The sequence below is a fragment of the Palaemon carinicauda genome, chromosome 26 (genome assembly GCF_036898095.1).
Source record: "Palaemon carinicauda isolate YSFRI2023 chromosome 26, ASM3689809v2, whole genome shotgun sequence".
NCBI lineage: Eukaryota > Metazoa > Arthropoda > Malacostraca > Decapoda > Palaemonidae > Palaemon > Palaemon carinicauda.
The window spans coordinates 59662139-59687073 of record NC_090750.1 but is presented as its reverse complement, the minus strand read 5'-3'; the positions used below and the strand labels follow the sequence as shown (position 1 = coordinate 59687073).

General features: G+C 34.3%; 5 protein-coding genes across 5 annotated transcripts; 3 read left to right on the top strand and 2 right to left on the bottom strand.

Annotated features, from left to right (window-relative positions):
• Positions 1-2453: 2453 nt before the first annotated feature.
• LOC137620184 (cuticle protein AM/CP1114-like) lies at positions 2454-3773 on the bottom strand. Its single transcript, XM_068350426.1, has 3 exons — positions 3635-3773; positions 2909-3150; positions 2454-2794 (listed from the first exon to the last, which is right to left on the bottom strand). Exons 1-3 carry the CDS (start codon positions 3641-3643, stop codon positions 2560-2562), a joined length of 486 nt encoding a protein of 161 aa, XP_068206527.1. The 5' UTR covers positions 3644-3773; the 3' UTR covers positions 2454-2559.
• Positions 3774-7000: 3227 nt separating this feature from the next.
• Positions 7001-7845, top strand: LOC137620182 (cuticle protein AM/CP1114-like). Its single transcript, XM_068350424.1, has 3 exons — positions 7001-7019; positions 7173-7414; positions 7529-7845. The coding sequence occupies exons 1-3, from the start codon at positions 7011-7013 to the stop codon at positions 7761-7763; spliced, it is 486 nt and encodes a 161-aa protein (XP_068206525.1). The 5' UTR covers positions 7001-7010; the 3' UTR covers positions 7764-7845.
• Positions 7846-11440: 3595 nt separating this feature from the next.
• LOC137620183 (cuticle protein AM/CP1114-like) lies at positions 11441-12619 on the bottom strand. The gene is made up of 3 exons (XM_068350425.1): positions 12585-12619; positions 11862-12103; positions 11441-11747 (listed from the first exon to the last, which is right to left on the bottom strand). The coding sequence occupies exons 1-3, from the start codon at positions 12591-12593 to the stop codon at positions 11513-11515; spliced, it is 486 nt and encodes a 161-aa protein (XP_068206526.1). The 5' UTR covers positions 12594-12619; the 3' UTR covers positions 11441-11512.
• A 3132-nt stretch (positions 12620-15751) lies between these two features.
• On the top strand, positions 15752-16626 carry LOC137619935 (cuticle protein AM/CP1114-like). Its single transcript, XM_068350216.1, has 3 exons — positions 15752-15760; positions 15921-16162; positions 16278-16626. The coding sequence occupies exons 1-3, from the start codon at positions 15752-15754 to the stop codon at positions 16510-16512; spliced, it is 486 nt and encodes a 161-aa protein (XP_068206317.1). The 3' UTR covers positions 16513-16626.
• A 3961-nt stretch (positions 16627-20587) lies between these two features.
• On the top strand, positions 20588-21568 carry LOC137620181 (cuticle protein AM/CP1114-like). The gene is made up of 3 exons (XM_068350423.1): positions 20588-20732; positions 20889-21130; positions 21245-21568. The coding sequence occupies exons 1-3, from the start codon at positions 20724-20726 to the stop codon at positions 21477-21479; spliced, it is 486 nt and encodes a 161-aa protein (XP_068206524.1). The 5' UTR covers positions 20588-20723; the 3' UTR covers positions 21480-21568.
• The last annotated feature ends 3367 nt before the right edge of the window (positions 21569-24935 follow it).

Below are 24935 nucleotides of genomic sequence, written 5' to 3'. Positions count from 1 at the left end.
AGGGGTAGGAGGGGTTGGTTCTGTGCGTACATGTGTTTATGCATATCTATCTAAATGTATAGACATTTTTTTTGACGGCTTGCGTACACTAGTACATAAACACACACACACATATATATATATTTATATATATGTATATATATATTTATATATATATATAAATATATACAGTATATATATATATATATATATATATATATATATTTATATATATATATATATATTTAAATATATATATATATATATATATATATATATATATATATATTATATACATAAACATATATATATATATAAATATAAATATATATATATATATATATATACATATATATATATATATATATATATATATATATATATATATATATATATGCATCATCAGGAACTGGTTATCCTTCGATGAATTTAGCTAATGAATTCTCTTGAGTTCCTTTGCGTCAATAGGCGTGGGAGGAGATGATGGTGATGATGATAGATTGAAAGTTTTTATCATAATATGCTCCAGTTTCCACGGTAGAATTAATCTCAAGCTTGGGAGTTTAATTAAAAGGCCTTGTCTCCTTCTAAACCTTGTTCTTTAGGTAATCATAAATAATTATATTACTATTATCATTACTAGCTAAGCTACAACCGTAATTGGAAAAGCAGGTTGCTATAAATCCAAGGGTTCCAAGAAGGAAAAAATAAACTAAATAAACTAAAAGAGAAGTAATGAACAATTAGAATAAGATATTCCAAAAACACCAATAACCTTAAAAAATCTTTCATGTACAAACTATAAAAACTTAAAAAAAAAAAAAAAACAAGAGGAAGAGACATAAGAAAGAATGATGCACCCGAATGTACCATCGAGCAAGAGAACTCTACCCAAAGACAGTGGGAGACCATAATACGGAGGTTAGGGTACTACCAAGACTAGAGAAAAATAGTTTGATTTTGGAGTGTCCTTCTCCTAGAAGAGCTGCTTACCATACCTAAAGTCCTTTTTACCTTACCAAGAAGAAAATAGCCACTGAACAATTACAGTGCAGCAGTTAACACCTACAGTGAAGAATTGTTTGGTAATCTTAGTATTGTCAGGAGTATGAGGACAGATGAGACTGTAGAAAGAATGTGCCAGAGTATTCGGTGTATGCGTAAGCAAAGGACAATGAGTCGCTACTAGAGAGAGGAAGCCAATGTAGTACTCTCTGGCCAGTTAAAGGACCCAATAACTCTTTAGCGGTAGTATCTCAACCGGTGGCGGGTGCCTATACATATGTTCCTGTTCCTCGTAGGACTCCAAGTAAGTGACGAATCTTGTTCAAAACAGTCTGTACCTAATGTTCAGATTGTTCTTTCTGACATTTAACAGTTTATCTTAATCCATAAACAGCCAGGGCTTAAGGGTATACTCGAGCACACTACTGCATCTTTCTCAATGCTTGTTTTGTTAAAGTTTTTGTAGTTCATATATGAGATGTTTATCTTATTGTAACTGTTCTTAAAACATTTAATTTTTCCTTTTTTTCCTTTCTTCACTTGGCTATTTTCCTTGTTGGAGCCCCTGGGCTTATAGCATCCTGATTCTCCAACTAGGGTTGTAGCTTAGAAAGTAATAATAATAATAATAATAATAATAATAATAATAATAATAATAATAATAATAATAATAATAATAATAATAATAATAATAATAATAATAATGAGGTAATGTTGGCAAGAGGGACGAATTTGATCAGCGGTGTCAGTAATTATCTAGACTGACACATATCATGTCCAGTATAGCCTTGCTGGGAGGGTTGAATAATGTGGAAGAATTTCTGACTCTACAACAATAAACAAAAACATGTTATTCTAAGCAGATCTAGCCTCAAATGTGTCATTAGGTAGTCTTAAAGATGATACGCTTTACGTAGCCAATCTTGAATAGTTTAATATTTTCAGGTTCAATTATGTTCAGATATGATATTAATTATTAACAGAAACTTATTCAAAGGGGTGTCAGGTAGAAGGCAATTTCGGCATATAGCTCTTAACTGCTAAAACTGGTCCTCTCAGTGAATCCTCTAGACTTAATGTGGGACTCCATCCAGGATTCAAAAGCTGTCGTCGATGCAAGAGTCTGGAATTCTAATAAGAGTCTGGAATTCTTATTAGAGTTATGAAGTTTCATGGAAAATCCAGATGTATTGATTATGTAGAAATATACATATTTTCGAGATGGTTGCTCAATATCTCGAGTTTGAATAAAAGATTTATTTTATTTCAAAATGTTAAATCAGTTTCAACAAGAGTATTATGTAAATCAATCCATACATTTATGCTTCTTGATAAGTAGAAATAAATCACAGTTTCCCTATGATCAGTATCCTATATCCAGAATTAGACAGTTAGCAGTTATATGAACATATAGAGTAAATGTGTCTATTATGATTGGTATTTCTGAACGAAAGGGATATAGATAATCCTTTGTATCAATGAATCTTTATTTAATAAATAGAGAGAGAAAAAAAAACATATTATTGTACTGCATCGGTAATCAATTCGTCTATCAACATCCAGTTATGAAGATGTCTAAGGTCTCTGATAGGAGGTGGATGGGGCTCGAACGGAGCCGGACCTCTCGAAGGAATCTGTTCGTGGACGGCGGGCGTCTTCCTCGGCAGCGAAGGCGATCTGGTCGAGGACGAACTGGGGAATTGGGTGGGGGAATTCTGGGGCCACTGGAAGCAGATCGGACTGGGGCTGGAAGCCGTTCTCGTCAGCGACGTATCGCACGACTACGTCGGTACCGTCAGGTGCAGTGTAGCTGCGAAATTAAAAGGGAGATTTAGTTATAATTCAGGAGAGATTTATACTTATAAGTTCACACATAGATAGACATTAAAACTCCTTTAGGGCAAAGTACAGACGTTGTACTTACGAGTATTCCCCGGCACTGGTGATGGCGCCCGCTGGACCATTAGGAGAACCTGACTCCGATGCCCTGATCCCGTTTTCTGCTTCGATGTCGAAGTTGTACCTTCCGTCGTCCTCGTGGACTCGGTCGTCCCTCAAGATAGCCACATCCTCGAAGGAGTCGTCCCTCACAGAGGAACGAGGGGCAGGGGCTCCATATCCCTGAGGGACACCAAGGGCCACAGAAGCCAGGGCGGCGAGGATGACCTGTGATAAGATGTCATTTAAAAAGATCAATTTCTGATGCTTATGAAGTTTCCTGAATAATGGAAAATTCTAAGTTCTTTTGATATCGTTTTTCTCAATACAGAGATTATCTAACATAATGCTATCATTACTATAAATTATTCCTAGCTAAGCTACAACCATATTTGGAGAAGGAATGATGCTATAAGCCCAAGGGCTCGAACAGGAAAAAATAGCCCAGTGAGGCAAGGAATCAAGAAAATTAATAAACTACAGAAGAAGTAATAATGAACTAAAATAACATATTTCAAAAACAGTAACAACATTAAAATAGATCTTTCGTTAAATAAACTATAAAAAGCGAAAAGCAGAATGTTATAAGCCCAAGGGTTCCAACAGAAAAAAATAGCCTAATGAGGAAAGGAAATAAGAAAATAAATAAACGACATGAGAAATCATGAGACTCATGTCATCGTAACTAAAAATAAAAAGCTAGAAGGCTTACGATCTTCATGTTGATGTAACTGTAGAGGAACTGATGACTGGAAATGTATCACCAACCTTTATATAGTCCAGCAAATCCAGTCATGAGACCTATTCTCCTTGAACTCCAGCAACCAGCTTTTCTCCTCCCTGTCCAACTTACTTTTCCAAATTTGGTATTTGCTTCGTCTCTTGACTTTTTCTGTAATTTATTCATGGTTTATTTTATTAAACGTGATTTATTCTCTATGATGCCTTCATTATATAAATCTTAAATGTCTGCTCCTCAAGATAAGTACCTCGCACAAATTTTGAGCACTGGGAGATATATTTCTACTTTCTCCGTAATTCATTCATGATTTATTTTATCAAACCTGATTTATTCTAATTGATGCATTCATAAATATAAAATTAAGTCTCTGATCTTCAAGATGAGTATTTCGTACAAATTCTTAGCACTGGGGAATGTAATTCATATTTAATTTCATCTTATTTTTAACTAGAAGAAGTGCATAGCAAGAAAACTATCATTGGTAAATCAAACGTAATGAACGTTTGATACACTTTAAATTATAGCGAATCATTTCCAAGCAGAAAACCATTCTTTTTTAATGAAAATAAATTAATAATTATTTCTTTAATATATTGAAAAAAGCATTTTCAAATATAAATATTATTCCTATACGTAGAATTATGAAAATTAGGAAGTGTTAATGGCACTCATGAATTTTTTTTTCGATAGCAATCATATCATACACAGAATTTATGATTTTGGGTGTAAGAAGCCCTTATATGTAAATTAGTACTTAATTAATAAGTTATTTCGAGTGAAAAAAATGCTTTCATTTTTCAGATAGTTCAAACTCTTATTTTTATGCTTAAAGGTTTAAGGTGTCTGGTTTCAGTTCTAGTATCCTCAGAATAGATACTCACCAGAACGTCAGCCGGGCAAGCCCAACCCCGCAATCCGGTTTCCCAGCTACAGCAGTGGCCTCCCCAGTAAACAGCTTAAACTCACGATCCCAGGGCTGGGATTGATCCGCCGCCATTTGAATGCTAGTCAAACACGTCACCACTGTACTAGTCAGGATTCTCAATCTTAAAATTTTGAGTCGCGTTACATACTATAATCCTTCCAGTTCTCTTGCTTGAGGGTACACTCGGGCACACTATTCTATCTAATTTCTCTCTTTCTTGTTTTGTTATAATTTTTATAGTTTATATAGGAAATATTTATTTTAAGGCTGTTGCTATTCTTAAAATATTTTATATTTCCCTTTTTCCTTTCTCCACTGAGCTATTTTCCCTGTTGGGGCCCCTGGGTTTATAGCATCCTGCTTTTCCAACTAGGGTTGTAGCTTAGCATGTAATAATGATAATAATAATGATAATAATAATAATAATAATGATAATAATAATAATCCGATATTGTTTCATTCCACCTTTGACGTATTGGAAGGTGGTTATGGGAGAAAAAATATTTCTCATTAGATCTTTAATCAAGCTTAAATGCTCAAAAGCTACATCAAAATTCTATATTTTCAAAACCTTAATGCTTCCTCTCAGATTATTATTATTATTATTATTATTATTATTATTATTATTATTATTATTATTATTACTAGCCAAGCTACAACCCTAGTTGGAAAAGTAAGATGCTATAAGCCCAAGGGCTCCAACAAGGAAAAATAGCCCAATGAGGAAAGGAAATAAGGAAATAAATAAATGATGAGAAGAAATTACAATATATCATTCTAAAAAACAGTAACAGTGTCAAAACAGATATGTCCTATATAAGCTATTAACAACGTCAAAAACAGATATGTCATATATAAACAATTAAAAGACTCTTGTCACCCTGGTCAACATAAAAACATTTGCTCCAACTTTGAACTTTTGAAGTTCTACTGATTCAACTACCCGATTGGGAAGATCATTCCACAACTTGGTAACAGCTGGAATAAAACTTCCCGAATACTATGTAGTATTGAGCCTCATGATGGAGAAAGCCTGGCTATTAGAATTAACTGCCTGCCTAGTATTACGAACAGGATAGAATTGTCCAGGGAGATCTTAATGTAAAGGATGGTCAGAGTTATAAAAAATCTTATGCAACATGCATAATGAACTAATTGAACGACGGTGCCAAAGATTAATATCTAGATCAGGAATAAGAAATTTAATAGACGGTAAGTTTCTGTCCAACAAATTTGCCTCTGAAAAACTCCATGTTGTTATTATTCTTATCTAGAATGACTGCAGTGAGTATAATAAACCAATTTGTCGGAACTAAGAATTAGCGACTTCTTGAATCTATTCCTAGTCATAGCTACACTCTGTCAACTCCCTGCCATAATAATGACTTCATTGATTTGCTTTTAAGAAAAGGTCAGGTCAAGTATGGTGTAAATTGGTCGAGTTATATAGTTTCATGGTGTACCATTTACCTCTCTGTTTGCCTTGCATATAATGACATTTAGAATTTCGTTAAAAGAGAGATCGATGGAGTTTATGTAAATAAAAGTTAATTTTTTACGTAATGAGATATAAAAAAGGAAATTTTCAAGATGAAGTGTAATACCACAGATATTAGGTGCTATATATATATATATATATATATATATATATATATATATATATATATATATATATATATAATATATATATATATATATATATATATATATATATGCATATATATATATATATATATATATATATATATATATATATATATATATATATATGTATAAATATATATAAAGAAAATGAATTCGAAAGAAAGAATGTCTTCTATTGCTTAAAAGCAAATGGTCTCTTAAATTAGGTGTCTAATTTCAAGAATATTTTAGTGAAATATAGATTTAAAAATCATGCATTTTTCTAGGCTTTCTTTATTCCATATAATTCTAGAGGCAAATAGGATTTAAGCACGCTGATTTATATACTGTAGAAACTAAATCAGGAGACTATAATGTTTTTCATAAAATAAGTACGAGGAAAAAGGAAGAAGAAATTTTAGTTAAGGTAATAATCCTATCTTGACGCAGCCTTTGAAGTTAATTCGTGCTAAATGCTAACACGGTGCTTAATTTGATATCTGTTTAAAAATTAAATATAGCAGTTTATCTCAATATATAAAAAAAGAAGAAAAAACCACACGGATTCAAGTGATGTATCCTAATGGTGTTGATATAATTCAACCGAGATTATTCATAGAAATGTTATAAAAAAGGGGAATACCTTCACTTAGGAAAAGTGAACTCGAAGAACGAGGAGAGCAATTAGCTGACCTCTTAGTTAGGGTCAAGGAGACTTTGTCTGTGACTGAACATCGTTTGACTATATAAAGCTTGACGAGGGATGCACTTGTATCAGTTACCAAAAGGTCTACCAAGATGAAGTTTGTAAGTACAAGACTCTTAAACTTTATATTGATCTAAATTGTTAAAAGTCGTTTTTGCTTCTGTAAATTTTAATTTCATTTGTATATTTTTGAATAATTTCCAAAGGAAACATAAAATACATGATCAAATTAATTCTTATTTCTATGATCATAGGTCATCCTCGCCGCCCTGGCTTCTGTGGCCCTCGGTGTCCCTCAAGGATATAGTGCCCCTGCCCCTCGTTCCTCTGTGAGGGATGACTCCTTCGAGGACGTGGCCATCTTGAGGGACGACCGAGTCCACGAGGACGACGGAAGGTACAACTTCGACATCGAAGCCGAAAACGGGATCAGGGCATCGGAGTCAGGTTCTCCTAATGGTCCAGCGGGCGCCATCGTCAGTGCCGGGGAATACTCGTAAGTACAACATCTGCACTTTGCCCTAAAGGAATTTTAATGTCTATCTATGTGTGAATTTATAAGTATAAATCCCATATGAATTATGAATAAATGTTCCCTTTAATTTCGCAGCTACACTGCACCTGACGGTACCAACGTAGTCGTGCGATACGTCGCTGACGAGAACGGCTTCCAGCCACAGTCCGATCTGCTTCCAGTGGCCCCAGAATTCCCCCACCCAATTCCCCAGTTCGTCCTCGACCAGATCGCCTTCGCTGCCGAGGAAGACGCTCGTCGTCCACGAACAGATTCCTTCGAGAGGTCCGGCTCCGTTCGAGCCCCATCCACCTCCTATCAGAGACCTTAGATATAACTAGATCTTGATCCAATGATTGACCTTTCATGTAGTTTAATATTTATTATATCTAATGATCTATTAAAGTTTGAGTGAGCAAGTATATTTCCTATACCTATGTATTTAAATGTAATGTAACTGCAATGGTAGAATTATCATTGGTTTGTAAGATTACTCATTATGGAAAAGGAAATAGAAATCTATTAGTGAAATCAAAGATAAACAGGTAAGGATATCATTTTCTTTTTGGCAAATCTAACAATTTTGGCTCGTCACATCAATCATCCTATGAAGGATAAACATTTTGAGCGTGAATAGCCAGACTTACATCACCTAGTCATGCCCATATGTTATTGGCATTGATTTCAGCTTAATATTTGTCTTCTATTTTAAGCTACGATAAACTTCATTATATATGTTAATTATTAATTTAATCATCATTACCATTATTACCTCCGCCAAGCGGCGGAGGTTATGTTTTCGGTTCGGTTTGTTTGTTTGTTTGTTTGTTTGTTTGTTTCTCTGTTTGTCTGTCTGTCTGTGGACAACGTAGAGGCCACATTTCTACACGGAATCACTTCAAACTTGGCCAAGTAGTTCCCCAATGTGTATGGAAGAACTGATTAAATTTTGGTCAAGGTCACCCCAAGGTCAAGGTCACAGGGGTCACTGGTGTCACTATGACATAAGTGGCCATATCAAGAGACAGAAATAAAGCACTGACTTTTGCATAAGCCAACAGGGAAGTCCTAGTCCAGGCGGAGGTATGTCCTCTACGAGGACCATGTCCGCGTTCAGGACTTGCTCACTTGTTGTAATTGTTACTCTGGGTAACGATTTCATAGATAATACATTAACCCTACATTATTACTTCATCCTATTCTTCAATTACAATTCTAATCATCATTATCATTATCATTATTTGGGTTAAAGTTCTCTTGCTTGAGGGTACACTCAAGCACGCTGTTCTGTCTAGTTTCTCTTCCTCTTGCTTTGTTAAAGCTTTTATAGTTTATATAGGCAATATTTATTTTAATGTTGTTATTTCTTGTTACTCTATTTCCTTTCCCCACTGGGCTATTTTCCCTGTTGGAGCCCACTGGGCTTATAGCATCCTGATTTTCCAACTAGGGTTGTAGCTTAGCAAGTAATAATGATAATAATAATAGAAAGGAAGCATGAATAATATATTGGCCTTACATTAACTCTTAGAAAACTCTCCGTAAAAAAATACTGTTGTTAAACGTATTTCAGTAAAATACAGGCGACCATAATTTCACCTGACTTTGTTATTATTTTTTACAGGTTGGTGACCGTGATATCACTCCTTTACGTCAATATATCCGTTTTTAAAACGGTAAAAATCCTGAAATATATGTTGCCAGAAAATTACCGTTTTTAATGAAAATTTTTAACAGTGTACTACAATAAATTCCAAAGTTTACTTGAAGAAGGCAGGCTTCAATGAACACGTTGACGCAAGATATAGCTAGTTATGGAAATCCACATTTTTTTAAGTATTTCTGAAAAAATTTTACTTTCACCGACTCCAAATTAGTTAGTCTTGGAACAAATTTGTTTCTTTTTTTATTATTTATCCAAACAGTTAATCGATTTCCTATGAGTGGTTGGTAAATTCGGGGGAAAATTTGTATACATATTTGAAAATTGATTCAGGTCAGCTATTTTGAAGATTTATAGACTGAAACCACACTCTCCCACAAATTGCCAAAACCAGTGGGTTATAGCTAGGTAAGGGGTAGGAGGGGTTGGTTCTGTGCGTACATGTGTTTATGCATATCTATTTAAATGTATAAACTTTTTTTTTGACGACTTGTGTACACTAGTACATAAACACACACACACACACACACACACACACATATATATATATATGATAAATTTTGCACATTTTTACGTGTTTTTCATATTCAAATAAGCCATATATATTTTTTTTTTGATATATTAATGTCTGGATTCTCTTAACGACCTCGGGATCAGAGCCCCAGGCGAAATCACACAAAGACAAGAGCTTGGCTCCGGCCGGGAATCGAACCCTAGTCGGCAAGCTTATATAGACAGTGACTAACCCATTCGGCCACGAAGAAAGATAAAAGTCAATGACAATTCTACTGTACTTATACCTGTCGAATTCAGGTATTTTGTACTTAGAATTGAAATCAACCCATCTTCACCATCGTAGCTAATTGGTAGTTTGCTACTTGGCATTCAATTAATGATAAATTTTGCACATTTTTACGTGTTTTTCATATTCAAATAAGCCATATATATTTTTTTTTTTTATATATATTAATGTCTGGATTCTCTTAACGACCTCGGGATCAGAGCCCCAGTCGAAATCACACAAAGACAAGAGCTTGGCTCCGGCCGGGAATCGAACCCTGGTCGGCAAGCTTATATAGACAGTGACTAACCCATTCGGCCACGAAGAAAGATAAAAGTCAATGACAATTCTACTGTACTTATACCTGTCGAATTCAGGTATTTTGTACTTAGAATTGAAATCAACCCATCTTCACCATCGTAGCTAATTGGTAGTTTGTTACTTGGCATTCAATTAATGATAAATTTTGCACATTTTTACGTGTTTTTCATATTCAAATAAGCCATATATATATTTTTTTTTTGATATATTAATGTCTGGATTCTCTTAACGACCTCGGGATCAGAGCCCCAGGCGAAATCACACAAAGACAAGAGCTTGGCTCCGGCCGGGAATCGAACCCTGGTCGGCAAGCTTATATAGACAGTGACTAACCCATTCGGCCACGAAGAAAGATAAAAGTCAATGACAATTCTACTGTACTTATACCTGTCGAATTCAGGTATTTTGTACTTAGAATTGAAATCAACCCATCTTCACCATCGTAGCTAATTGGTAGTTTGTTACTTGGCATTCAATTAATGATAAATTTTGCACATTTTTACGTGTTTTTCATATTCAAATAAGCCATATATATTTTTTTTTTTTTTTTGATATATTAATGTCTGGATTCTCTTAACGACCTCGGGATCAGAGCCCCAGGCGAAATCACACAAAGACAAGAGCTTGGCTCCGGCCGGGAATCGAACCCTGGTCGGCAAGCTTATATAGACAGTGACTAACCCATTCGGCCACGAAGAAAGATAAAAGTCAATGACAATTCTACTGTACTTATACCTGTCGAATTCAGGTATTTTGTACTTAGAATTGAAATCAACCCATCTTCACCATCGTAGCTAATTGGTAGTTTGTTACTTGGCATTCAATTAATGATAAATTTTGCACATTTTTACGTGTTTTTCATATTCAAATAAGCCATATATATATATTTTTTTTTTGATATATTAATGAATTCGACAGGTAGAATTGTCATTGACTTTTATCTTTCTTCGTGGCCGAATGGGTTAGTCACTGTCTATATAAGCTTGCCGACCAGGGTTCGATTCCCGGCCGGAGCCAAGCTCTTGTCTTTGTGTGATTTCGCCTGGGGCTCTGATCCCGAGGTCGTTAAGAGAATCCAGACATTAATATATCAAAAAAAAAATATATATGGCTTATTTGAATAAGACAGTTAGCAGTTATATGAGCATATAGAGTAAATGTGTCTATTATGATTGGTATTTCTGAACGAAAGGGATAAAGATATTGATCCTTTGTATCAATGAATCTTTATTTAATAAATAGAGGAAAAAAAACAACATATTATTGTACTGCATCGGTAATCAATTCGTCTATCAACATCCAATTATGAAGATGTCTAAGGTCTTTGATAAGAGGTGGATGGGGCTCGAACGGAGCCGGACCTCTCGAAGGAATCTGTTCGTGGACGACGGGCGTCTTCCTCGGCAGCGAAGGCGATCTGGTCGAGGACGAACTGGGGAATTGGGTGGGGGAATTCGGGAGCTACTGGAAGGAGGTCGGACTGGGGCTGGAAGCCGTTCTCGTCAGCGACGTATCGCACAACTACGTCGGTACCGTCAGGTGCAGTGTAGCTGCGAAATTAAAAGGAAGATTCAATTATAATTCATATGGGGTTTATACTTATGAATTCACACATAGATAGACTTTGAAATTCCTTTAGGGCAAAGTAGAGACATTGTACTTACGAGTATTCCCCAGCACTGGTGATGGCACCCGCTGGACCATTAGGAGAACCTGACTCCGATGCCCTGATCCCGTTTTCTGCTTCGATGTCGAAGTTGTACCTTCCGTCGTCCTCGTGGACTCGGTCGTCCCTCAAGATGGCCACGTCCTCGAAGGAGTCGTCCCTCACAGAGGAATGAGGGGCAGGGGCTCCATATCCCTGAGGGACACCAAGGGCCACAGAAGCCAGGGCGGCGAGGATGACCTGTGATAAGATGTCATTTAAAAAGATCAATTTCTGATGCTTATGGAGTTTCCTGAATAATGAAAAAGTCTAAGCTCTTTTGATATTGTTTTTCTCAATACAAAGATTATCTAACATAATGCTATCATTACTATAAATTATTCCTAGCTAAGCTACAACCTTATTTGGGGAAGGAACGATGCTATAAGCCCAAGGGCTCGAACAGGAAAAAATAGGCCAGTGAGGCAAAGGAACAATGAAATGAATAAACTACAAGTGAAGTAATGATCAACTAAAACAACATATTTCAAGAACAGTAACAACATTAGAATAGATCTTTCATAAAATAAACTATATAAAGGAAAAAGCAGAATGTTATAAGCCCAGGGGTTCCAACAGGAAAAAATAGCCTAATGAGGAAAGGAAATAAGAAAAATAAACTACATGAGAAGTCATGAGACTTATGTCATCCTAACTAAAAACAAAAAGCTAGAAGGCTTACGATCTTCATGTTGATCTAACTGTAGGGGAACTGATGACTGGAAATGTATCACCAACCTTTATATAGTCCAGCAAATCCAGTCATGAGACCTATTCTCCTTGAACTCCAGCAACCAGCTTTTCTCCTCCCTGTCCAACTTACTTTTCCAAATTTGGTATTTGCTTCGTCTCTTGACTTTTTCTGTAATTTATTCATGGTTTATTTTATTAAACGTGATTTATTCTCTATGATGCCTTCATTATATAAATCTTAAATGTCTGCTCCTCAAGATAAGTACCTCGCACAAATTTTGAGCACTGGGAGATATATTTCTACTTTCTCCGTAATTCATTCATGATTTATTTTATCAAACCTGATTTATTCTAATTGATGCATTCATAAATATAAAATTAAGTCTCTGATCTTCAAGATGAGTATTTCGTACAAATTCTTAGCACTGGGGAATGTAATTCATATTTAATTTCATCTTATTTTTAACTAGAAGAAGTGCATAGCAAGAAAACTATCATTGGTAAATCAAACGTAATGAACGTTTGATACACTTTAAATTATAGCGAATCATTTCCAAGCAGAAAACCATTCTTTTTTAATGAAAATAAATTAATAATTATTTCTTTAATATATTGAAAAAAGCATTTTCAAATATAAATATTATTCCTATACGTAGAATTATGAAAATTAGGAAGTGTTAATGGCACTCATGAATTTTTTTTTCGATAGCAATCATATCATACACAGAATTTATGATTTTGGGTGTAAGAAGCCCTTATATGTAAATTAGTACTTAATTAATAAGTTATTTCGAGTGAAAAAAATGCTTTCATTTTTCAGATAGTTCAAACTATTATTTTTATGCTTAAAGGTTTAAGGTGTCTGGTTTCAGTTCCAGTATCCTCAGAATAGATACTCACCAGAACGTCAGCCGTGCAAGCCCAACGCCGCAATCTGGTGCCCAGCCACAGCAGTGGCCTCCTCAGTAAACAGCTTAAACTCACGATCCCAGGGCTGGGATTGATCCACCGCCATTTGAATGCTAGTCGAACACGTCACCACTGTACTAGTCAGAATTCTCAATCTTAAAATTTTGAGTCGCGTTACATACTACAAGCCTCCAGTTCTCTTGCTTGAGGGTACACTCGGGCACACTATTCTATCTAATTTCTCTCTTTCTTGTTTTGTTATAATCTTTATAGTTTATATAGAAAATATTTATTTTAATCCTGTTGCTATTCTTAAAATATTTTAGATTTCCTTTTTTCCTTTCCTCACTGAGCTATTTTCCCTGTTGGGGCCCCTGGGCTTATAGCATCCTGCTTTTCCAACTAGGGTTGTAGCTTAGCAAGTAATAATAATAATAATAATAATAATAATAATAATAATCCAATATTGTTTCATTCCACCTTTGACGTATTGGAAGACTTCTATATATGAATCAAGAAGGTGGTTATGAGAAAAAATATTTCTCATTAGATCTTTATCAATTTTGAATGATCAAAAGCTACATCAAAATTTTATAGATTCAAAACCTTAATGTTTCCTCTCAGATTATTATTATTATTATTATTACTAGCCAAGCTACAACCCTAGTTGCAAAAGCAAGATGCTATAAGCCCAAGGGCTCCAACAGGGAAAAATAGCCCAGTGAGGAAAGGAAATAAGGAAATAAATAAATGATGAGAATAAATTAATTAAATTGGTTGTGCAACAATACCAGTATGATATCGGAATAATCGCTGACCGCCCCGAGGTCTATTCATAATTGTCCATTGTTTCATAAAATGTTCAACTTTCCAGGGAATTATTTGCCTCTGAAAAAACTCCATGTTGTTATCATTCTTATCTAGAATGACTGCAGGGAACGCATTTTAAACCAATTTGTTGGAATTAAGGATAAGCGACTTCTTGAATCTATTCTTAGTCATAGCTACACTCTTAAAAATTTCCCACAATCGATGTGACCTTTTTTTTCATTTTAATAGTGCAGTTTGCTTACAGTTCTGTCAGCTCCCTGCGATAATAATGACTTCATTGATTTGCTTTTAAGAAAAGGTCAGGTCAAGTATGGTTTTATGATGTCCCATTTACCTCTCTGTTTGCCTTGCATATAATGACGTTTAGAATTTTGTTAAAAGAGAGACCGATAGGGTATGTAAATAAAAGTTGATTTTTTATGTAATGAGATATAAAAAAGGAAATTTTCAAAATGAAGTTTAATAACACAGATATTAAGTGCTATATGCAGTATATATATATATATATATATATATATATATATATATATATATATATATATATATATATATACACACACACATATATATATATATATATATATATATATATATATATATATATATATATATACACACACACACACACACATATATATATATATATATATATATATATATATATATGTATATATATATACACACATATATATATATATATATATATATATATATATATATATATATATATATATATATTATATATATATATATGTATATATATATATATATATATATATAAAGGAAATGAATTCGATAGAAAGAATGTCTTCTATTGCTTAAAAGCAAATGGTCTCCTAAATTGGATGTCTAATTTCAAGAATATTTTAGTGAAATATAGATTTGAAAATCATGCATTTTTCTATGCTCTCTTTATTCCATATAATTCTAGAGGCAAATAGGATTTAAGCACGCTGATTTATATACTGTAGAAACTAAATCAGGAGACTATAATGTTTTTCATAAAATAAGTACGAGGAAAAAGGAAGAAGAAATTTTAGTTAAGGTAATAATCCTATCTTGATCAAGCCTTTGAAGTTAATTCATGCTAAATGCTAACACGGTGCTTAATTTAATATCTGTTTAAAAATAAAATACAGTAGTTTATCTCAATATATAAATAAAGAAGAAAAAACCACACAGATTCAATTGATGTATGCTAATGGTGTGGATATAATTCAACCGAGATTATTCATAGAAATGTTATAAAAAAGGGGAATACCTTCACTCAGGAAAAGTAAACTCGAAGAACGAGGAGAACAATTAGCTGACCTCTTAGTCAGGGTCAAGGAGACTTTGTCTGTGACTGAACATCGTTTGACTATATAAAGCTTGACGAGGGATGCACTTGCATCAGTTACCAAAAGGTCTACCAAGATGAAGTTTGTAAGTACAAGACTAATAATTATATTGATCAAAATTGATCTAAATTGTTAAAAGTCGTTTTTGCTTCTGTAACTTTTAGTTTCATTTGTATATTTTTGAATATTTCCAAAGGATGCATAAAATACATGATAAAATTAATTTATAATGTCTATAATCCTAGGTAATCCTCGCCGCCCTAGCTTCAGTGGCCTTTGGCGTCCCTCAGGGATATAGTGCCCCTGCCCCTCGTTCCTCTGTGAGGGATGACTCCTTTGAGGACGTGGCCATCTTGAGGGACGACCGAGTCCACGAGGACGACGGAAGGTACAACTTCGACATCGAAGCCGAAAACGGGATCAGGGCATCGGAGTCAGGTTCTCCTAATGGTCCAGCGGGCGCCATCACCAGTGCCGGGGAATACTCGTAAGTACAACATCTGAACTTTGACCCTAAAGGAATTTCAAAGTCTATCTATGTATGAATTCATAAGTATAAATCCCATATGAATTATAAATAAATCTCCCTTTTAATTTCGCAGCTACACTGCACCTGACGGTACCGACGTAGTCGTGCGATACGTCGCTGACGAGAACGGCTTCCAGCCCCAGTCCGATCTGCTTCCAGTGGCCCCAGAATTCCCCCACCCAATTCCCCAGTTCGTCCTCGACCAGATCGCCTTCGCTGCCGAGGAAGACGCCCGTCGTCCACGAACAGATTCCTTCGAGAGGTCCGGCTCCGTTCGAGCCCCATCCACCTCCTATCAGAGACCTTAGACATCTTCATAACTGGTTGTTGATAGACGAATTGATTACCGATACAGTACAATAATATGTTTTTTTTCTCTATTTATCTATTTATTAAATAAAGATGCATTGATATAAAGGCTCAATATCTTCATCCCCTTCGTTCAAAATATCGATGCTCCTATATCTGAAAATGATAGTAATTATAGAGGGAGCATACTAGTCATAGAGAAATGGTATCTCTTTCCCTAATTAATGACTATAACTGAATTAATCCATTTATACAATACTCTTTTTGAAACTGATTTAATATCTAAGATAAAAGATATCCTGCAGCATTTGTAGTTGATCGGGACAGACCGCGCGTAAAATTTCAAAAGCTGCCTGAAAAAACACATTCTAAAAAGGAAATAAAAGGAAACAAACACAAGAACATCACCTAACCTAAATTAGGAGCCGTACGCTTAACTATAGGGGAGGGGGGAGGGGGCGCGTGGTTGCTATGGTCTCCTACGACCCCCTTAGACTACCGTGTCTTTACCTTACCCTAAGACTCTCAACCACTACGTTCACTTCCCCACCGGCTTCACTCCTGCCAAGGTAATACTATCATATTTAGTAAATCGTAAAACTAGCTTCATATTATTGTATTTCAGACCAAGATAAACATTTTTCCCATAAAGAAAACGATTTGACAACTAATAAGAATGTTTATATCTGTCCCAAGGAATGATATTTATCCCAAAATCATTCATTCTGACTCGAGATACCAAGCAACCATCTTGAAATTTTTTATAGTTTTACGTAAAAAGAAAAGGTTATACTTAGAGGACTAATGTTGGCGTCATAGATTTAAAAATTGAGAGCTATATGCCATAATTGCTTTCTACCTGACTCCCATTAGAACAAGTTGATTATTATTATCATATCTGAACATATCTGAACAGGATATTTATTACGTAGATTATGCTTAACTATGGAAGATTGGCTATGTATAACTTATCCTCTCTTAGACCACCCCATGACCCATGTGAGGCTAGGCCTGCTTGGTGTAATATATTTAGGTTTATCATTATAGAGTCACAAGCTCTTCAATATCATTCCACCCTCCATACAAGGAATTGCAAGACATAACGTGTCAGAAAAGATACTTACTGACACCACTGAGCAGGTTCCTCCTTGTCAACGTTACCTTATGCTCTGGTTGTGTATGGAATAGAATAAACTGATAAACATCACGAGTGGAACAATCTCAGTTATTAGGTACAGACTTTTGAGCAAGATTTTACATTTGCGTGGGACTGCCATGAGGAACAGCAACATATATATTATTTTTATTTATGATCACCTATATAGCGAAATTTATGGTGAGACGAGGCCTTTTAAACTACCAAACTTGAAAATTACTTCAGGGGGGGGGGGGGGGGGGGAGGGGAAATAGGAATATATTGTAATAAAAAAAAACTTTTAATCAATACCTCTTTACACTGTTAAAAATATATAATTTCAATTGGGAATTCTCCTTAAATATACACTGTTCTCTGCCGTATTTCAGTAAAATACAGGCGTAATTTTACCATACTTTGTTGTTATCTTTTACTGGTCGGTGACCATAATATCACTCATTTATGTCATTATAATCGTTTTAAAAGCTGTAAATGTCTGGCAACATTTATTCCAGAATTTTTACTATTTTTTTACTACAAATTTTTAACAGCGTAGAGTAGAAGAGACAAAGCAATTTTTAAAAATGTATACAAATTCTCCTTTGAAATTACCACTGACTCATAGAAAATCTATTACGTGTTTGGCTAAATAAAAAGAAAAAAATATGTATTAGGACTAAGCTGAAACCAGTACAGACCAAGTTGTTTTAGAAATGCTTCAGGGAAAATATATAACTAGGTAAATTTTCCCTCAACATGTTCTTTGAAACATGTATTTCTCTATGAAACTTTAGAATTTTGTGTATTAGTTTAAGATTTAATGTCGGGCTAATGTATTATTCATGCTTTCGTTAACCATAACAACCAGTATAATGATAATAATAATAATTAAGATTAAATTAATTCATGAAAAGGATGAAGTTATCGTAACATACAGTAGAAGACAAATATTGACTTATTGCGGTGGCCTATTGAAAACGTCCCTGCCTGATGATCTGTTGAACAGGGGTTCGAGACCCCCTCTAGCTTGATAGTTTCTTGTAGTGTCTGCAACCTCACCATCTTTATGAACTAGGTATGTGATGTTTGGGAGGAGCCTGTGGGTCTATATGGTGAGTCATCAGCAGCCATTATCTGTCCCTCCCTGTTCCTAGCTTGATGGAGAAAGAGGTTGGGCATTGATCAGTCTCTAGAGCATTGTCCTGGTAAGACATTGTTACTGTCCCTTACCTCTTTCATTCATGAGTTACCTTTAAACCTCTAAAACTTGAAATTGATATATAAACATTTGATCATGACCAGGATATGAAGATTTGATAAAGAGAAAAAATATTTCATATAGAATTAATAAACAAATTGTTTGATTGAAGGAATATTAAGGGTTAGAGGATCTTTATAATATTTGAATTATATTTGATGAGGAAAAATACTCCTTCAGTAAATTTGTATTGGTCGAAAAAATCTGTAAAATAAAAACACTCGCAGGGGCAATACTAGCTTCATATGAAAATTGTATTATCATAATCATCTTCATCATCTCCTACGACTATTGACGCAAAGGGCCTCGGTTAGATTTCTCCAGTCGTCTCTATCTTGAGCTTTTAATTCAATACGACTCCATTCATCATATTATTCGCGCTTCATAGTCCTCAGCCATGTAGGCCTGGGTCATCTACCTCATCTAGTGCCTTGTGGAGCCCAGCTGAACGTTTGGTAAACTAATCTCTCCTGGGAAGTGCGAAGAGCATGTCCAAACCATCTCCATCTACCCCTCATAATGATCTCATCCACATATTGGCCTTATCATGTATCAGTAATTCATAATAGAATTTATTATCACTAAATAGAGTCATGGAATCTCTTGTATGTCATTGTTGGTTTTCCTTTTTTTCCTGATTCTGTAAAGATTGCAATAGTTAAAAATAAGATAGTTTTCATAGTGATATTTGCCAAAGCTGTATACCCGTTCTCGAGATATCACAGACATACACACACACACACCCACAAACGTACATATGTGTGCACACACGTATCAGTGAGAGATAGAAAACGATTCTATTGAAGGTAATAAAGTTGGAATAGAATAGAATATATAAAGTTACAAAATACATTGTGTATTTAAAAAAAAATGAGGTCTAATGCCACAGAGATTAAGCGTTCTATATCTATATATACAGTACAGAGACACATACACACTTACACACACACAAACACACACGCATATACATACATATATGTATATATATATATATATATATATACTTATATATATATATATATATATGTATATATATATACATACATATATATATATATATATATATATATATATATATATATATATATATATATATATACATATATACATAAATATATTCATATAGGTATATATTTAAATAAAAATCAATGGAAAAATATCTTTCAGTGCTGAAAGGTAAAAGTTTTCTGAGATTGGATATCTAGGTTCAAGATTATTTTTACCGATTATTGGTTTAAAATTCATGTAATTTTTGCTCAGTTTTCCTTATTCCACATAATTTGCAGGGCAAAGAAGAATTAAACACACTTAATATTATATATAAGACATAAGGAAACTGACATATTTTCCTAAAATTCATTTAGAAATAAGTAAAATGAAAAACAAAGAATAAATTTATGTAATTCCTGAAGTATATTTTAAAAGTAAAATGAAGAAAAATAAGAAAATTTGCAAAATGGTAATAATCTGATCTTAAGTAGGCCTATGATGGTAATTCATGCTAAATAGTAACATGGCACTTAATTTAATATCTGTTTAACAATGAAATATAGTAATTTATTACAAAATAGTATATAAAAAAACAAGATTCAATTGATGTATGCTAATGGTGTGGATATAATTCAATCAAGATTATTCATAGAAATATTATAAATAAGGGAATACCTTCACTTAGGAAAAGTGAACTCGAAGAACGAGAACAATTAGCTGACCTCTTAGTTAGGGTCAAGGAGACTTTGTCTATGACTGAACATCGTTTGACTATATAAAGCTTGACGAGGGATGCACTTGTATCAGTTACCAAAAGGTCTACCAAGATGAAGTTTGTAAGTACAAGACTAATACATTTTATTGATCTAAATTGATCTAAATTGTTAAAAGTCGTTTTTGCTTCTGTAACTTTTAATTTCATTTGTATATTTTTGAATAATTTCCAAAGGAAGCATAAAATACATGATCGTTTATAATGTCTATAATCCTAGGTAATCCTCGCCGCCCTAGCTTCAGTCGCCCTTGGTGTGCCTCAGGGATATAGCGCCCCTGCCCCTCGTTCCTCTGTGAGGGACGACTCCTTCGAGGACGTGGCCATCTTGAGGGACGACCGAGTCCACGAGGACGACGGAAGGTACAACTTCGACATCGAAGCAGAAAACGGGATCAGGGCATCTGAGTCAGGTTCTCCTAATGGTCCAGCTGGCACCATCGTCAGTGCCGGGGAATACTCGTAAGTACAACGTCTGTACTTTGCCCTAAAGGAATTTCAATGTCTATCTATATGTGAATTCATAAGTATAAATCCCATATGAATTATAACTAAATCTCCCTTTTAATTTCGCAGCTACACTGCACCTGACGGTACCGACGTAGTCGTGCGATACGTCGCTGACGAGAACGGCTTCCAGCCCCAGTCCGATCTGCTTCCAGTGGCCCCAGAATTCCCCCACCCAATTCCTCAGTTCGTCCTCGACCAGATCGCCTTCGCTGCCGAGGAAGACGCTCGTCGTCCACGAACAGACTCCTTCGAGAGGTCCGGCTCCGTTCGAGCCCCATCCACCTCTTATCAGAGACCTTAGACATCTTCGTAACCGGAGGATCTTTTAAGACTTGATTACCGTTGCAGAATCATAATGGTTTATCTTATTTATTTATTCTGGTTCAACATCAATGCTAACTATTAATCCGTAGTTAGGACGCTTGTTACAACCTCGATGGTTTCCTGGAGAGGTCGTTAATCGTGATTCATAGACCTTGATCCAGCCAATCACAATGCAAGGTCTATAGAATACAGTTTGCCACTATCCAGGTCTTAAAGTCTACTTCTTCTTCTTCTTCTTCTCACAGCATCCTGCACTAGTCTCTGTGCCTGACAGACATTCTACATCTTTAAAAACATATTTATTTATCTCACTGATGGCTAAGGCTGAATAAAATATTATTAGCATAACTTATCTATATTATTTAACCATCATTATTACCCATTGAAGGCTATCTTTGTTATAACATGAAAATGCTTAAAAAATCATGTAAAGAAGTGACTGAGAAATGTATGATGTCCCTTAAAATCTAACAGGTGTATATTATGGAAGCCGATAAAATTCTGCATATATATAACGAAATAAATGGTTGATATAAATATATCACAATGTGAAAACAAAACTAGCATCTGTAAATCAGCGTAAGTGATATCCAGAAATTCTATGAGTTACAGATGAGAGATTGGCCCAATATTAACTTGTCTCTGAAGAAGTACTTAACACATAAGTAGATGTTTAGTCACTTTACTTTAAGGGCTGTTTTTCTAATCCTTTACGCTAGGGGAACCCTAATCTCTATAGGACCTCCACAGTCATTTTATCAGGTTCGTTCAAAAGCATTCAGCATATCCCATCGCATATTGCTTTTTTATTGTTAAATCGTCACTATCAAAGCCCTCACAGAAAAAGAAAGTCTTCAGTTTCCTCTTCAGAGCTTTTCTATCATGTTCGTTCGAATGAATTCAACATTTCGCACCGCATATTACTTTTTTTTTATTTTTAAATCGTCACTACCAGAGCTCTCACAGAAAAAGAAAGTCTTCAGTTTCCTCTTGAAAGCCTTTCGATAGTTAAGTATTTCCAGGCTGAAGTCCTGTCTAGTTGTTACTCAATATTTGACTTGGTGTGTGCGCAATCCTTTTTCCCAACTCCTCCGTTACTCGTGAAGTGATCGTCATGGTATACTTGGTGAGTACATATTGTAATCTGTAGATCCCTTGAGTGTGTTTTTTCCAAAATTCAATCTCACTAATCAGTAATTGATTAGAGAAAAACAATGAAATTTCAACACCTCTGTAAATTAGCGTCGGGTCAGCGTGAAATTCGGCATCTAGACTCTAGAAGAGAATATTATTATTATTATTATTATTATTATTATTATTATTATTATTATCATTATTATTATTATTATTACTATTATTAATTTTACTTGGTAAGCTACAACCCTAGTTGGAAAAGCAGGATGCTATAAGCCCGGGGGCCCCAACAGGGAAAATAGCTCAGTGAGGAAAGGAAAAAATGAAAAATAAAATATTTCAAGAACAGCAACAACATAAAAATAAACATTTCCTTTATAAACTATAAAAACTTTAACAAAACAAGAATGAGAGAAACCAGACGGTACAGCACGCCCGATCATTATAAATTTAGTGAATGATTATTAATTTTCGAGGTATTTGTTTCAAAAGCCTATTCTTCTCTATATCGATACCCACATGGTCGCTCTGAGTGTGATTTTTCATTCTATATTTTGTTGATTAGTGATTAATTAAAAAAAAAATCTTAGTGTCAAGTAAAACAAGAGGAACAGGAGAATACAATGAAGCACTTGACTGAATAATTCTGATCTTTATTGATTAGTAATTAACGATTAATTGAAGAAAACAATGAATTTTCAAAGTTGACATAAATCAGTCTTGTATGGTGTCAATTAAAACAGGAAAGACATAAGATTACAATGGTCCATTTGATTCAATTATTCTGATCTTTATTGATTAATAATTAACGATTAATTAAAGAAAACAATGAATTTTCAAGGTTGACATAAATCAGTCGTGAATGGTGTCAAATGCAAGGGGAGAGACGGGTGAACGCAACAATGGCGCAGTAGACAGAATGATTCTCCCATCATTGGTACGCAATTATTATAATTGTTATTATTAGTAGTAGCTAAGCTACAGCCCTAGTTGGAAAAGCAAGATGCTATAAGCCCAAGGGTAATTGATAAGAAGAATGGATTTTCCAAGTTAATGGAAAGACGTTATGTTTGGTGTTATTATTATTATTATTACTAGCCAAGCTACAACCCTAGATGGAAAAGCAAGATGCCATAAGCCCAAGGGCTCCAACAGGGAAAAATAGCCCAGTGAGGAAAGGCAATAAGGAAATAAATAAATGATGAGATTAAATTAAAGGGAACGAATAATGCTGTCATTAATGCCGTACTGTTAAAAGATTGCATTAAAAAGACGGTAAATGTTTGGTAACATTTATTCCAGGATTTTTACCATTTTGAAACGGTTATATTGACGTAAAAAGGGTGATATTACGGTAGCCAACCCGTAATAGATGATAATAAAGTAAGGTAAGATTACGGTCGATTGTATTTTATTGAAATACGGTTGATAACTATATTTTTACGAAGAATTTCCGATTAAAATTACGTTTTTTCCCCATATATATATATATATATATATATATATATATATATATATATATATATATATATATATATATATATGTGTGTGTGTGTGTGTGTGTGTGTATATGTATATATATATATATATATATATATATATATATACATTTATATATATATATATATATATATATATATATATATATATATATATATATAAATATGTATATACAGTATATATATATACACATATATATAAATATGTATATACAGTATATGATAGAGTGGACAGATGTAGCAGTTGTAAAGGAATGTATGATTATAATTTTTTTTATGAGCAGGTATTTATTTTTCTTTTATTATCTCTGGGGTATAGTGCGCCATTTGTAATCGTGCAATGCGCCGCTGTTGGCGCATGCGCCATAGGTCGGCCAGCCCCTGACAGTTACATCTTCAGCCTGTAGTAATTCAGATCATTCGAACTTGCTTTCTTTAGAATTTCCTCTCTGCCTGTTTTTCTTTTAGAGGAATTGAAGCGAACTTATTGAAATGTTTTTTAAAGCAATAATTGGCTTAAAACTATTTATATCTTGATTATTAAATATTGGGAATCATAGAATAAACAATGAACTCTGTCCATTCATGACAAAACACAAAAAAAGAAAAATTGAATTGTACTTTGTCCATTGTGAAACATTGTTGCTGTTTGATGAATATATAGAATATAAAAAAAATGGTAACATCCTCATCTCTTATTTAAGAAATCACACAACAGTGACGATTTAACAGTAAATGAACAATAGGCGATATGAAACGTTAAATACTGTGAACGAACAAGGTAAAACGACAGTGGAGGT

Bases quoted from the DNA above. Each gene is read 5' to 3' on its own strand.
- LOC137620184 (XM_068350426.1), bottom strand. The intron at 2,795-2,908 runs GTAAGTACAACG...TTAATTTCGCAG, and splicing joins ACCAGTGCCGGGGAATACTC to CTACACTGCACCTGACGGTA.
- LOC137620182 (XM_068350424.1), top strand. The intron at 7,415-7,528 runs GTAAGTACAACA...TTAATTTCGCAG, and splicing joins GTCAGTGCCGGGGAATACTC to CTACACTGCACCTGACGGTA.
- LOC137620183 (XM_068350425.1), bottom strand. The intron at 11,748-11,861 runs GTAAGTACAATG...TTAATTTCGCAG, and splicing joins ACCAGTGCTGGGGAATACTC to CTACACTGCACCTGACGGTA.
- LOC137619935 (XM_068350216.1), top strand. The intron at 16,163-16,277 runs GTAAGTACAACA...TTAATTTCGCAG, and splicing joins ACCAGTGCCGGGGAATACTC to CTACACTGCACCTGACGGTA.
- LOC137620181 (XM_068350423.1), top strand. The intron at 21,131-21,244 runs GTAAGTACAACG...TTAATTTCGCAG, and splicing joins GTCAGTGCCGGGGAATACTC to CTACACTGCACCTGACGGTA.